General features: G+C 54.8%; 1 protein-coding gene across 1 annotated transcript; it reads right to left on the bottom strand.

Annotated features, from left to right (window-relative positions):
* Positions 1 to 2,763: 2,763 nt before the first annotated feature.
* Positions 2,764 to 10,736, bottom strand: Fdxr (ferredoxin reductase). The gene is made up of 12 exons (XM_051180211.1): positions 10,614 to 10,736; positions 9,889 to 9,989; positions 6,925 to 7,020; positions 6,598 to 6,720; positions 6,378 to 6,491; positions 5,992 to 6,093; positions 5,150 to 5,257; positions 4,817 to 4,901; positions 4,522 to 4,721; positions 4,283 to 4,454; positions 3,068 to 3,238; positions 2,764 to 2,929 (listed from the first exon to the last, which is right to left on the bottom strand). Exons 1-12 carry the CDS (start codon positions 10,690 to 10,692, stop codon positions 2,799 to 2,801), a joined length of 1,482 nt encoding a protein of 493 aa, XP_051036168.1. The 5' UTR covers positions 10,693 to 10,736; the 3' UTR covers positions 2,764 to 2,798.
* Between the last annotated feature and the right edge of the window lie 3,235 nt (positions 10,737 to 13,971).

The raw sequence follows: 13,971 nt of genomic DNA on the forward strand, positions 1-13,971 counted from the left end.
CCAACCCCAGCTCTATGCGCCAGGTCCTATACCTCCAACCCACTGCCTCAAGCCAGGTGTGGACCTCAAGTTCTTGGGCAGGGGATGGCCAGGTTAGCCTGGCAGGCGGGCCTGTGGTTCAAGACCCAGCCCTTGTCCTTCCAGATTGAGCCCCCCCCCCCCGTCGTCCGGCTTCCTACCGACCTGTCCCTTTCACGTTCTTATTCTTAACAAGTTTTGAAACTAGCTCAGAGGCAGGAACTGGACCTGCTCCAAAAAGCCGGCAGGATGGCACCTTTTCCAAATACGGATTTTTTTTTTTCCCCTGAAAATTTTCTCGTAGCTGGGGGAGGGGGGAGTTGCTGATGGGGCCCGGACTGGGCCACCATCTGAAGACTGAGTGCTGTACCATATGTCCCATCGGGAAGGGAGGGCTGGGAAACAGAGTAAGCAAATGGGGTCAGCGTACCCAGCGGGTGTTTCTGCCTCTCGCCCAACAGGACCTTTGAAGGGTCGCCAAACACGCCCTTGGGAGATTTGCAGCATGCTGGATGCCTTGGCTTTTGGCAGTCAGTCCTCCCGCTGCCTGCCTAGGCCAAGCACAAATCGCCTTCTGCAGCCAGATACTAAGGCTTCTCCCAGCCGTCGGGGATCCTTGTTGAAGCCCCAAGAGACCACAGCCTCCAAGGGGTGCTTCCAGGGCACCAGGGCACGGACTCTCCTGTGGCCTTTCCCGCCCACCCTCCTTTTGGAGCCAGGGTGCAGGGGTCAGTGTTTGGGTAAATCCTGTCACCCCAGAAACCCACTGATCTCGGAGGTCAGAGGATGGAGCGTTAGGAGCTCCCAGGGAAGGGGCAGGAGGAGGGTGAGAAGCTTGGGGGAACTCACCCCAAAGAGGGGGTCGATGGATGGCAGATGCGCGCAGCAGGTGCCCAGCAGGGACCAGCTCGGGCAACTGCCACAGCTCCCTTTCTGCTCTTCGAGTTCTGTGTCCTTTCCAGCTCCCTACGCTCTGGTCGAACCCAGCCTCGGTCCTAGGTCCTGGCCCCTGACGAGTTCCTTGCCTCAGCGGCTTCCACCCGCAACAGTTGGACCAGGCAATCCAGATTCCCGCGTCCGGCGACTGTGCCCAGCCCGATCGGGCCACCGCGACAGGCGACAGGAAGGAGACTCAGCGACCCTAGGGACAAACGCCTCGGGCTCTCCGCCTGCGTCCTTCCCTCGCGCCCGCAGCTGGTCTGCCTCCCAAGCCTGTCTCTCCTCGCCTCCCTTGCCCCAGACTGGCTCTCAAGGGTCGTGGTCCCTCGGGCCCCTGTCTCTCCGAACTGGCCGGACAGTCTCGGCTGTCCCGCGTCTGTCTCCACCGTCCTTGCCCGCGGTGGCACCAGAGCCCCTTAAGTTGCCTACGAAGTTGGCGCCCCTCCTGCTCGCTGCCAGCCCCCGACCGCCACTCACCCGGGGAAGAAGCGCTGCACCTATGCCCAAAGCCCGCGGCCGCCTCCCGTGTGATGCTTGTCCCAGCGCCAGTCCCGGAGAGCTGGCACACTGGCTGTGCGCTCGGCGGGCACCGGAGCCGGGCGCGGCGGTACCAGTGAGGATGGCGCGGCCTGGATGCCGCCCGCGCCCGCGCCCGGCCCGCGCCCCGCGGCGGGGCTGTATCCCGGGCTGCACAAAGGCGCGCCTCCGGCTCTTGGGGCTCACCAGCGGACTGTGATGGAGCTCACTGCCGGTCGCCTCCGTCCTGCCCTGGCCCGCCCCAGCCGGCCACCGGCACCCCTGACCCTTCTAGGCCCCTCCCTGTCAGGTCAGCCTGTGCTCCCAGCCGCCCATTTCTCCTCTCTCCTGCTCAGGGACCATCCCCAGACCCAGGGCTCAGAGGCAAGGGCAGCCGCGGAGAAAAACACCAGCTTGCCGGGAGCCCTGGGTTTGAGCTCTTAGTTCCCTAGCTGTGTGACCTTGGGCCAGTTAATTCCGAGGCTCCTTCAATTTATAAAGTAAGGCCAGCATCCTGCTGCCACAAGAGACTATAAACTGCGGCAGGCTGGGGCAGTTTTTCAAAAGGCTTGTGGATTTGTAATGGAAGCTTGAAATCGGAAAGGCACAGACCATGTGGAGATTGGAGGGCCAGATCAAACCCGCTAGCAATCGGGAAAGACCCGGCATAGCAATCGGGAAAGACGGGGCATGCCAGGGACAAGTTGCCCAGAGCTCTCACTCCTGCCTGCCTCTCTCCTTTTGTCAACTGCTTCTGTCCTAGGGGGTATCAGGCAGTGAGGCCAGCAGGGCAGACAAGGAAGGGACTGGTCACCAGTGACTGAAGTATGAATCGAGAGCAGCAGAGAACGGGCAGGAGAGCATAGGTGCATGCCAGCCCTGACCGCCAAGCCCCCGGGGTCCCCAAGACGATCTTGAGCAATGTTGTTTTCGTAGTTCCATCTGGCAGCCACAGACAAGCCAGAAAGAGACTCCCTCATCCCCCAAAAAGGTACCCGCCAACCGTGGCCCTTAGGTACAGCTGCTTTATTTTCACTGTGTTTCCATTCTAGGGACCCTCCAAAGTTCATCGGGAAGGAAGTAGGAGGGGGTAGAGTCAGCCTGTACACCCACCCACCCCCAGCTTAAGGCTCCCTCCTTGGCTTCGACCCACATGGGCAAGGTCAGCTTGCAGAAGGCAGAGCTCAGAGGCCCCTGGAAGGGCCGCAGCTCAGCCTCCAGGCCAGCGCAGCCAGCACTGGATCTGGGCAGAGAGTCTAGCTCACACTGCCTCAGGCCCTCATCCTTGCACACAACTCTTCTTCATGGTGGGCTGGGGACCAGGCTCAGTGCCCCAGCAGCCGCAGCATCTCCCGTGGGTCCACCAACTTCTCCCTCGGTTTCCCAGTGCCCTGACCTCGAGATACCTCCTCCGCATCCAGCCGTTCCCAGTCTGAGAAAGAGACTGGCCGGACCCCTGAGACAGATAGGAAGACAGAGTAATGCCACCGTCTCCCTCAACTCCTCAGTACCCTCCTCCCTCCAAAGGGTAACGGTCCAAAGATGAGCCACCCTTACCCCTCCCCACCCCCAGACCTCAGCATTAGTCTCAGACCTCGACTGCTGAGCAGGGCTTGAATGGCTGTGTAGCCAGGTCTGGGGCCAGAGGGCAGCAGGCCGGCCTTCAGATCCTGCAGCAGCATCTGGCTGGTGAGGAAGCTGTCTGTCATAGTCGTGGTGATAACTCCTGTGGGTCCCCTCTTCACCCAGCCACTGCAATAGAGGCCTGAGAAGGACAACAGGTACTGCCTGACAGTTCTGCATCCCAATCACACACACACACCATCAGGTACTGCCTGACAGTTCTGCATCCCAATCACACACACACACACACACACACACACACACACACACACACACCATCAGGTACTGCCTGACAGTTCTGCATCCCAATCACACACACACACCATCAGGTACTGCCTGACAGTTCTGCATCCCAATCACACACACACACACACACACACACACACACCATCAGGTACTGCCTGACAGTTCTGCATCCCAATCACACACACACACACACACACACACACACCATCAGGTACTGCCTGACAGTTCTGCATCCCAATCACACACACACACACACACACACACACACACACACACACACACACCATTCCCCACATCTCCCAGTACACTCCATAGGCCAGATCCACTGTAGCCAATGGTGAATTCACCATGATAGTGTGTGCATGTGTGTGTGTGTGTTGTATAGTTTTTATTTGATTTTTGAGACAGTCCTGGCTGTCCTGCAACTCACTCTGCAGACCAGGCTGGCCTCAAACTCAGAGATCTGCCTGCCTCTGCCTCCTGAGTGCTAGGATTAAAGGTGCGCACCAATATGCCTGACCCATGATAGATTCTGTTTTCCCATGCCATCCTCCTTTTCCCTGTGGAGGAGCTGATCCCTGGGGAAGTGAACTGAGACTAGCTCTCCATAGTTCAGCAGGCCCTCAGTAATATTTACTGAATGAATGGATGAATGAACGAATGAATGAATGGACAACAGGATGGGCACATGGGTAAAAGAGTGAAGCTCCCCAAGGACAGGGGCTATCTCCCACCAGTGTGAGCACTGGCTCAGGGCAGGCATCAGTAAGCTTTTACTGAATGATGTCCGGGCTTGCCTGAGAGGGAGGGGCTATGTCCTAGATCTGGGCCTGCCTCAAAAGCTGTCTCACATTCATCACTGTGGAGTGAGCAGTCTTGGGACTCCAGCCTTCCAGCCTCCCGTTATAATTAGATGCCCAGCCTTGTCATAGCCTCTCACCTGGTACATTCACGACCCGGCCTTCTACGTTCGGAATGACTCCAAGCTTGGGGTCAAAGGGCACACTGGGGTCAATAGGGCGGCTCTTATACCCAACGCTGCTCAGCACCAGCCCACAAGGGAGGTCTTCCGCATCTTCCGTGGGCACTGCCCGGGTGGACTCACCAACACCCTATTGGGGAGAATGTGGGTAACGCCGGGCTGGATGGGAGGGGGAGTCTGGGTGACACGAAACTCACCTCCAGTCTGGTAACTGCCAGGCGGATGCCTGCTACCCGTCGCCCATCTGGTGTGGGTAGCACCTGCAGCGGGCTTCGGAGAAAGCGGAGGCCCCAGGTCCGGGAGGCCAGTGCCTGGCGGGCAGTCTCTTCCACGCCTGGCTTCTCTGTGGCTGTCCTAAGTAGCAGCTCTGTCAGCCGTTTCCTTGGACGGGGGACATCTGTCAGCAACATGGAATATTTCAGGACTGTCCCTGCTGGTCACCTTTCCCCAAGCCTGTGAGCTGGGGGGTGGGGGCTGGACTTGGCCCCTCACCCTTAATTCTGTCCTGGAGGCCCAGGAAATCCGAAGGGTCCAAAATGGGCCGGGTTCCTGGCAAATGAATCATCTCTCGAAGCTCCTTGAGGGCAGGGGGTGGGGGCAGGGATGGGGAAGAGGTCAGGTCCAGAACACTGAGCATTCCTGAACCTACCAGAGTTCAGCCCTGGTGGGACAGACCATCAGCAGTGTAGGGGAAGACCAACAGCTCTGGGACCCTGCCCACCTCCCTGTTCCATCCGGGCAAGCTCTGTGACAACCCCAACACACACACACAGAAGTGGAACCTTCTTCTTGGGACCTTGGCTCCTCCTACTCTGGATCCAGTACCTTAATGGTGAAGGCCACTTGCAGGGGTCCACGCCGGCCCACTATCCACACAGTCTTCACCTGACTCTGCCTCAGAACCCCCAAAGCAGACTGTGTGATGTCTGTTTTCTGAAACAGAAGGAGGCTCTTAGGGCCAAGTGTGGTGGAGCATGAGACACAGGCATATGGATCTCTGTGAGGCCAGCCTGATCCACACAGTGAGTTCCAGGCCAGCCAGGGCTACATAATGAGACCTTGACTCAAAAAAAGGGGAGGGGACTTGCCAGTTGGTCTGGTTTCCACTCCAATACAGAGAAAGCCAACAGCCTAAAAACTATGCCGCTGCTCCCCCCTGGTGGCCACATAGAGCATTGATGCCAACTCTGCAAAAGGCTCCTAAATAACAGGATTCCCTCTGATGCTTCCTTCCTCCCACTTCACGGTCTATCACGTGTCCAAACAGGACAAGGGGTTTAAGGGGTTTAAGGGGGCAAGAGAAATTTATGTGAGCCAAACAGGCTAGTTCATAACCAACCCCACAGGGTTTTTATTTTGTGGGGAGACAGATAATCAAATCTCATCAGAGAATGTAAACTTGTAATGAACAAGGTTACGGGTATAAAGACCACTCGTAGCTGAGACCATATTACAGAGGGAACGCCTACATAAGCCAGCCTGGAAGACCTCTTAGAAGAAGGAATAGTTGATCCAAGAATGAAGAGAGGGAGGTCAGCCCAGATGTTCCAAACAGGGAGAACATGTGTCCTGGAGGAAAGAGGCACTGGGCTGTTTGGAGGGGTAAGGCCTGAACCCCGCCTGCTGGGGCAGTCTCTGCTCAGTGTGCTGCAACCCCCACCCCTCACCTCCAGGTGCTCAGGTGGGGTCAGCAGGATCCGGGCCACATCCAGAGCCACATTCCCTTGTCCCAGAATCACAGCTGTGTCACAGCTCAGATCCGGTGCCAGCTGGAGGAGAAAGGTCTTGATAGCTCTAGTCAGGCTAGTCTCATCTGCAGACACCTTAGGGCAGGCCCAGCTGTGCCTCGGGCTGCCCTACCTTAGAGAGTCTGCTCTACCCCACTTCCCTCCCCCCAGCCCCCACCCCAGGTCTCCACAGATGACCCGGCTCAGTCACCCATGTCTCACATCTCCTCAGCTGGCTCTTCACTGCCTTGACCTCAGACCCTAACACCTCAGGGATGCCCCGACCGACTCTAGTCAGAAGCGGCAAGGGTGCTCCCCAGACTCACCTCTTGGTTCTCAGGAAGCCCATTGTACCAGCCCACAAAGGCCCGGGCTGAGACCACCCCAGGCAGCTCCTCGCCAGGAATTCCCAGGGTCTGGTGGTCCTCTGCTCCATAACTCTGAGGAAAGATGCAGCCCCCAACCAGGCCCAAAGCCTCAGCACCAGCCTCCTGTCTCCTGTCAGCCCCTCCTCTCACACCCACCATCCACCTCATGGGCACTCACCAACACCACAGCATGGTAGGCTTCCTGAAGCTCGGGCACCGACACGTCCCTGCCCACCACCACGTTGCCCCAGAAAGAACAGCGGTCTGAGCGGGCTGTCTGTGTAAATGTGTTGATAACATTCTGCCAGGTAGCAAGGGGAGAGGGACATTAGAAGACAGGGCAGCTCCTGGGAGTCCATACCACCCTCACCCCATGATTCCCCAGGAAGGAGCCTGGGTCCCCTCACACAGAAAGCCGAGGGGTCATTCCACCACACCAGGGAGCCTCTCTGTCCTCCTCATTTCTACTGTCTCCAACACCACCCCCACGCCGAAAGACACCCACCTTTACTTCAGGGTGGTCAGGTGCCACGCCAAAGCGCACCAGGCCGAAGGGCACAATCTGCTTCTCGTAGATGTCTACGTGGGCCTGGGTGTGGTGCTGTGAGGAAGACAGAGCTGGTGGGTTCAAGAGGGAGGCTGGGCCCCCACAGAGCGCCCTTCCCCAGACAGAGCAAGAAAACGCAGCTCAAATGGCCAAGGAGACTGGCTCCCGCCATCCGCAGCAGATAGGAGGCCCTGGCTCTCCTTCTGTCCACACAAGGGCTCTGGAGGACCATACGCAGCGAGGCAGGCTAAGGCCAGATTCAAGGCCTCCCAAAGGAGAATGGGAGAATCTGCAAGTGAGTATCAGTGCTTAGCCCTCGGGTCAGATGTAGACCCTCACCCTCTACATTTGCTAGCCCTGTGACCCGAGAACCCACCTTTGAGAACCTTCCTTAGCTCTAAGTCTCCAAGATGATGCCACTGGGACAGAGATCAGCAGACGGGGGGGGGGGGGCAGAGCCGGGGCATGTGGGGACAAGAGGGAGGGGCGGCGGGCCTACTCCCAGCTTTCAGCTGCCCCGTGTTGCCTGCCCTCTTAGGGTACTTTGCAAGGTGTAGTGAGGGTCTGAGATTGGAATTGGCCAGACAAGCTTGGTCTGACTCTGCTGCCATCAACAGCACCGGCCTGGTAGGTCCCAGAACACCCTGGGCCTCAGTCTCCTCTGTGAACTGGGAGGCCCTGGGGAAGGTAGGACAGTGAACTCAAGGCAGATGAGTTCCGGCTACCTCCTTCCAACACTGCCTCTGTCCAAATCCTGCTCCCCCTAGTCATTCCACCACCCACCCCATGTCTAGCCTTCCAGCCCATCTGCCTCTTTTATCTTTGGCCAGCCCAGAGGTGGCCTCCCAAATAACCTCTCTCAAACCCCATGGAAACTGAACCCACAAAGAGCTCAGGCCATGAAGTCCACAGCCGGAGCCAGGCCCAGCTCCAACGCTAACTGGCTGTCACAGGGAAAGCCTCTGCACATTTCTGTGCAACAGAATGTCCCATCCCTCTGGGTCACACTCAAGGCTGAGTGAGTCAGGCCTGAGCTCTCAGCCCTGGGCTCCCCCAGTGGGAGGACACAATGTACTCATTTGGGATCACAACAGCTGTGGCGATCACTGGAGCACATCATCTCTTGTTCAAAACCCTCCCCATGCGTCTCTCACTGTCATAGGGCAAAGTTCAAACTGCTTAGCCTGCTGGGCATCCCTACACAGCCTGACATCACTGTCTCCACCTTCCACTCCATCCTGCTACAAAGGGAGTCTTCCTTCCCCGGGCACAAGGTTCTCAGCCAGCCTACCTCACAGCAGCCCTAATCTCACACACAGACCCATTTCCAAGAAACTGCCTCTCTCCTCCTGCCTGGCTCAATCTGAGCTGGGCCCAGACATGCTCATTTAAATAAGATCTCTCCAGCAGGGAATACGGAGAATGCTCCAAGAAGGTCTACAACGTGGTCGATGGTTTCTAAGCACCCTGTGATCTGGGCTCCAGCTGCCTCCTTGGCCCCGCCTTTCACCTCTTCACCCCTCAGATACTCACTGACCTTCTGGAGCAGGCTCTGGAAAAAGGTCAAAGGACCGATCTGCTTCCTCTGGCCTTTGTCCACGAAATCCCCATGCCTGAGGCACACTCCTGCTATTCTAGTCTCACATCCTCACCAATTCACTTTAGACCCTGCTCTCTCTAGATGGGTTAGGGGCCAACCCAGTGTAAGCTCTAAAATATCTTGCAAACCAGCCACCTCAAGCTAGAACATCAGGTCCATGAGCACAAGAAAATACGTCCACATGCCCGTAGGTCAAGAGCTGGCCCACAGAGAAAACACCAAGACTCCCACCATCTAACCCTCACCCTCAGCTAATGCAGTCAGTGCCCCTTTAACCCTCCCAGAGACCACCCACCTGGCCGCCCCAACCCTTAAAACCCATGAGTCTCCATCCCAGAGCCAGGCTGTCCTTCATCAGTGGCCTTGCATTCCAGGCTGGCCCCTCTCAACAGCACTAGGCACCTTGCCAAAGCCCACACAGGGTCTTCAGTGCACCTCACAAGGACACTTCTATGGAACAGCTTCCAGTCACACTGCCCTGTGTGAGTCATTGTAAGCTGCTGCGGAGGTATGCACAGGTCACTTCTAGCAGAGGTCTGCATGAGACCTTGCTAGTGTCAGCCAGCCCTGAGTAAACCAGGCCTGTGCGTCACACTACCTTCCAAGTTCCTGTATGTGTTATTAATATAATCGCCCTTTCTCCTGCCTTGTAGATATTACAAGTCCTCTAAAGTTCAGACTCTGTCTCATCTCAGCCATTCCCCGTATCCCTTACTCTTTCTTAAAACGATGCTTCCTCTGTTATTTTTAGTTGTGTGTGTGTGTGTGTGTGAGTGCATGGATAAAGATGCAAGCAGAGGACAGATGAGGGTATCAGATCCCCTGGAGCTGGAGTTGTGAGCTATTACGTGGGTGCTGGGAACCCAACCATGGAGCCTTCTCTGCGGCCTTTCCCCCTTCCTTTTATATCTGGTAGCCTTGGGGCCCTGTCTGACAAGACTAATACTGAAAGCTTTGAGACCTTGGCCTTTAGCGGGAGAAAATGGGCATGGGAAGGGCTGGGGCTCTGGGGTAAGGGCAGCAAAGCTGAGGACGCGATAGCCTTGAAATGTAGACTGGTAGAGATGGAGGAACAGAAAAGAAGATAAGAGGAGGGTAACGACGGAAAATCGCTGCTGCTTGGCGAGGCCTCAGCGCTGCCCATCTGTCACCGACCACCAACCGCATTTCTCTCAGAGCTGAGGACCTAGGGTGGGAACCACAGATACAGCTGTGGAGTCAGGTAGAAAGGACACGGCGTAGATGAGCCGGAAGCCCCTTTCTCATCAGGCTGGAGCCTACACACAGAACTGAGGCGAGAAAGATTGGCGAGAAAGGCTTACCTTTAACAGGTGTTGGGCTGTGTAGAAGCCAGCTGGGCCACTGCCAACCACACAGATCTGAGGGGTCTCCTGAGTGGAGAGCTGCCGGCAGAAGCCTGGGGCTGGGCAGAGGAGGGGACAGCAAGGTTAAATCAGCACTCTCTAACCACCCCAAACCAATTCTGTCCAACTGCTCTTCACCCTCACCTGCATCTTCCTCTCTCTGTTCCTCAAAGCTTCACCACACTTCATCTGAATGTCAGGGGCTGTCTTTATACAGAGCCCCATGTCTTCCCTATGAATGGGCTACGCCGATAACCACAGCCTACGCCAGACCCCCGGCCCCCGAATCTGCCCTGCACACACTTCGTTCTTCTAGTGGGGTTCCCTGTGATTCCACGTCTTCATATCCCCATCACGCCTCTCTTGCTTTCTTCTATCCTTTCTATTACCGCAGAGCTCTATCGCTCATATCCTCACCTCCCTGTCACCCCCATTCACTTAGTTCACACATGCGAACCTCATGGTCTAGCCCGTTAGCCTTTACTGACCCGTGTCTTATGCAGGACGCCTCACGCCTCATCGCACAGACCCTGCCCTGGACACCACACCCATTTCTCCCGCAAGAGCAGACACCTTCAGCTTCGCCCCTCGCCAGCCCTGCCTCACTCAGCTCCGCTTGGAGCCCTGCTCTTGATCACAAGCCTCCCCTCGCCCTGGTGCAGCCCCAAGAGCCCTGCTCCTACTCGGGGTGCTCCTGGAGGGAGGCGGCCGGAACCCAGGCCACGCGGACCAGTGCCACCAGCGCCAGCAGCGCAGAGCCATGGCCGAAAACTGCAACCAGCGGGCAGGACGGCTCGCAGTGACTCCTAGGTACTGGGCGCAGGTCTACAACCCGCGGGGGGCGGTCCCCTGGGCCCGCCCATCACTGTGGCCCGCCCCAAGCCACGCCCCCCGCTCGCTAGAAAAGCTCAACTTCCCGGCTCCACGCCGAACTCCGAGAGCCCCGCCCCCAAAGAAGCCCCGCCCCCAGAGCGTCCGAACTTCAAAAACTTCAAAAACAAATTTCTCCCCAGTCTTTAGGAAGACACTACAGACACCGGAAGTCTAGGGTTTGGAGAAACGCGAATCCCCAACGCCGTTTCAGTTGCTCTTAGAGAAGGAAGCCAATTAGAAAGGGGTTTACGTAAACGTTGTCGCTCGCTGATGACGCACTGCTCTGTTGCCGTTGCTTTCTGATAGGATGGCTTCTTTGTTGAGTGATATTTGTCCCAGCCAATCAGGAGTCCAGAATCCGGAAGTCTCTGGTGTCCCGGTTCCGGCCGCCTTTTTTTAAGTCTAGGTGTTGAATTGGTGTGGCCTCAAAGAGATGCAGTTCGTGTCAGATCAAGGAAAACAGTAAACGCTCAAGAGCTCCTTTCTCGTCATCTTCTTCCCATTATATGAGGGGGGAGGGAACGCTCGAATAGACTCCGCTCTGGCACTGAGATCATACCCTGACCTTCAACCCCTCCCTGTCCAGCATTACTTGGATCGGAGTGAGACAGTACCTCAGGGTAGAACTTAAGAAGGCACCCAAAAAGCTCAGTAATCAAGGTAAACCGTGCATATTCTAATTATATGTTTTAAAAGAACATTTATGCAAAACATAAACAATGTCTGTTTTTAAATTGTATTAATTTATCTTACTGGATTATTTATGGGGACGGGTGTACGCATGCCACAGCGCTCACATGGTATGTGTTGGTTAGAGGACAGCTTTCAGGAGTTGGTTGTCTCCACTACGTGAGGTTTTGGATATTGAACTCATGTCTGGCCCGGGGGCGCACTACTTTATCCTGTTGCTGACCCACAAATAATTTCTATACAAGGACAGGAGCTAAGGATGGTGGAAAGTCTAATTAATGTGCGCAAGAACCAGAAATATACTTAAAATAAGGGCAGGATTCGTCTTCACCTTTAACCTGGCTCACAAAACAGCATGCTACTTCTTTTGTGAAAGGTAGACAGCAGAGGTGATGTCACCATACTAGCTAAAACTGGCCTGACTGGCCTGACCGTCATCGGGTGTCCTGAGCCAGATGAACGGCTGGGTTGCAGTTTGGTGAACTTGCTGAGTGCCTTCATGTTGATTTTCATTCCGGTGGTCTTTTAAAGCCTGTGCGGAAGCTTAGTCCAAAGCAGAAGCTCCCCCCCCCCCCCCCCGTTTTTCATACATTTGACACTGTTTTAACATTGTTTTCAGCCAGAAGGAGGTGGTGCACACCTTGAATCCCAGCACTGGGAGGTAGAGGCAGATGGATCGCTGAGTTTGAAGGCCAGCCTGGTCTATAGAGTGAGTTCCTAAACAGCCAGGGATACACAGAAAACCCTGCCTTGAAATATATATAAATATCCAGGCTATGGTGGTGTAAGCCTTTAATCCCAGGAGACAGGAGACAGATGCAGGCAAATCTCTGAATTTGAGGCCAGCCTGACCTACAGATTGAGGAGGGCCAGAGCTACACAGAGAAACCCTGTCTTGAAAAGGCAAATGAACACATGATTATTTGTAATTGAATTTTAGCATCCAGAAAAGTGCACACATATTATGAGCCCATAAGGTGTAGTGACGTGTGTATCTGACACCCGGATTGAGAACCAGAACATAGTGAGCACCCCAGGGGTCCTCTGCCCTACAAGTCACTCCCTCACTCTCTTGCTGAAATGTAAATATCATTCTCTAGCATTTCAGATGCCACCCACAAGCCTATTTTGTGTGCCCCACAAAACACTTTCTTTTATATGTACAGGGCTCCGAACCACCACTGCTGGGATTCCAGGCAGTTGTGAGCCATCTGTCATGGGTGCTGGGGATTGAATTCTGACCCTGCGTGAGTGCACGTGTTCTTAACCACTGAGCCATCTTAAATGGTAACATATTTAGTGTTTTATGACATGAAAATTACTTGTTTATGAATAAAATTTTATTGGGACACTACCGTGTTCATTTCTTTAAAAATTTTTTTAATTAATTCGTTGAGAATTTTATACAATGTATCTTGATCACATTCACTTCCTATTTCTGCCCCCAATCCCTCTTAGATCCACCTCAACACCCCAACTTCATGTCCTATTTATTTTTTTAATAACCCACTGAATCGAGTTTCTGCTGCCTACTTACTCATGGCATGGTGGACTTACGAGGGGTCACACCCTAAAAGAAAACAGGCCTGCCCTTCCCCAGAAAATATCAGCTCCAGAGAACCTCAGTTAGCAGTAGGGGCTGTGAGCCTTTCTCCCCTTGTGGTTCAAATGAAAATGGATCACAGGGGGCGGCACTATTAGGAGGAGTGGCCTCGTTGGAGTAGGTGTGGCCTTGTTAGAGGAAGTGTCGCTGGGGTGGACTTTGAAGTTTTAGATGCTCAAGCCAGGCTCAGAGTCACCCTTCCTTTCTGCTGCCTAAGGAGCCAGATGTGGAACTCTTAATCCCTCTCCAGCACCATGTCTGCCTGTGGCCTACCATGCTTCTCACCATGATGATAGAGGCCTAAACCTCTGAACTGTAAGCTAGCCCCAGTGAAATGAATAAGTGCCATGGTCATAGTCTCTTCACGGCAATAGAAACCCTAACTAAGAGGCCCCTCTACGCCAGAATTTTCACTGGCTTGACCTGGTGTAGACAACCGCTGGCCATTCTAAGTTCGTGAGTACAGGGAAACTGTCGTGTCCAGAAGATGCCATTTTGCTCTGATCTTCCCCAACCTCTGTCTCTCACAGTCTTTCTGTCCCTCCCCATCCACAATGGTCTCTGAGTCTTGGGAGCATGTTCATATGGCTATTTTAACACTCTGATGGCACAGTTGAGTAGTTGTGACAGAGATCGTATTGTCCACAACACCCAAAGTACTTATCTGGCCTTTGTCACAAAATCTGATACTCTGCATTGGACTGTAGGTTTCATGAAGGTGGTAGGGTGAGGGACAATCTCATTCACTCTTTCTTAGAGCATCACACAGTGTCTGGCACCCAGTGGGCATTCATAAGGGATTTATCTATCTATCTGCTTGTACATCTTTATGCCAGAAGAGGGCATCAGATCCCACTATAGATGGTTGTGAGCCA

Source organism: Phodopus roborovskii, unplaced genomic scaffold (genome assembly GCF_943737965.1).
Source record: "Phodopus roborovskii unplaced genomic scaffold, PHOROB, whole genome shotgun sequence".
NCBI lineage: Eukaryota > Metazoa > Chordata > Mammalia > Rodentia > Cricetidae > Phodopus > Phodopus roborovskii.

Coding starts and splice junctions, on each gene's coding strand:
- Fdxr (XM_051180211.1), bottom strand. CDS start 10,692: ATGGCTCTGCGCTGCTGGCGCTGGTGGCACTGGTCCGCGTGGCCTGGG. Junction 5,258..5,991: donor CCCCACCTGAGCACCTGGAG/GTGAGGGGTGGG, acceptor CTTCTGTTTCAG/AAAACAGACATCACACAGTC. Junction 4,902..5,149: donor AAGTGGCCTTCACCATTAAG/GTACTGGATCCA, acceptor CCTGCCCTCAAG/GAGCTTCGAGAGATGATTCA.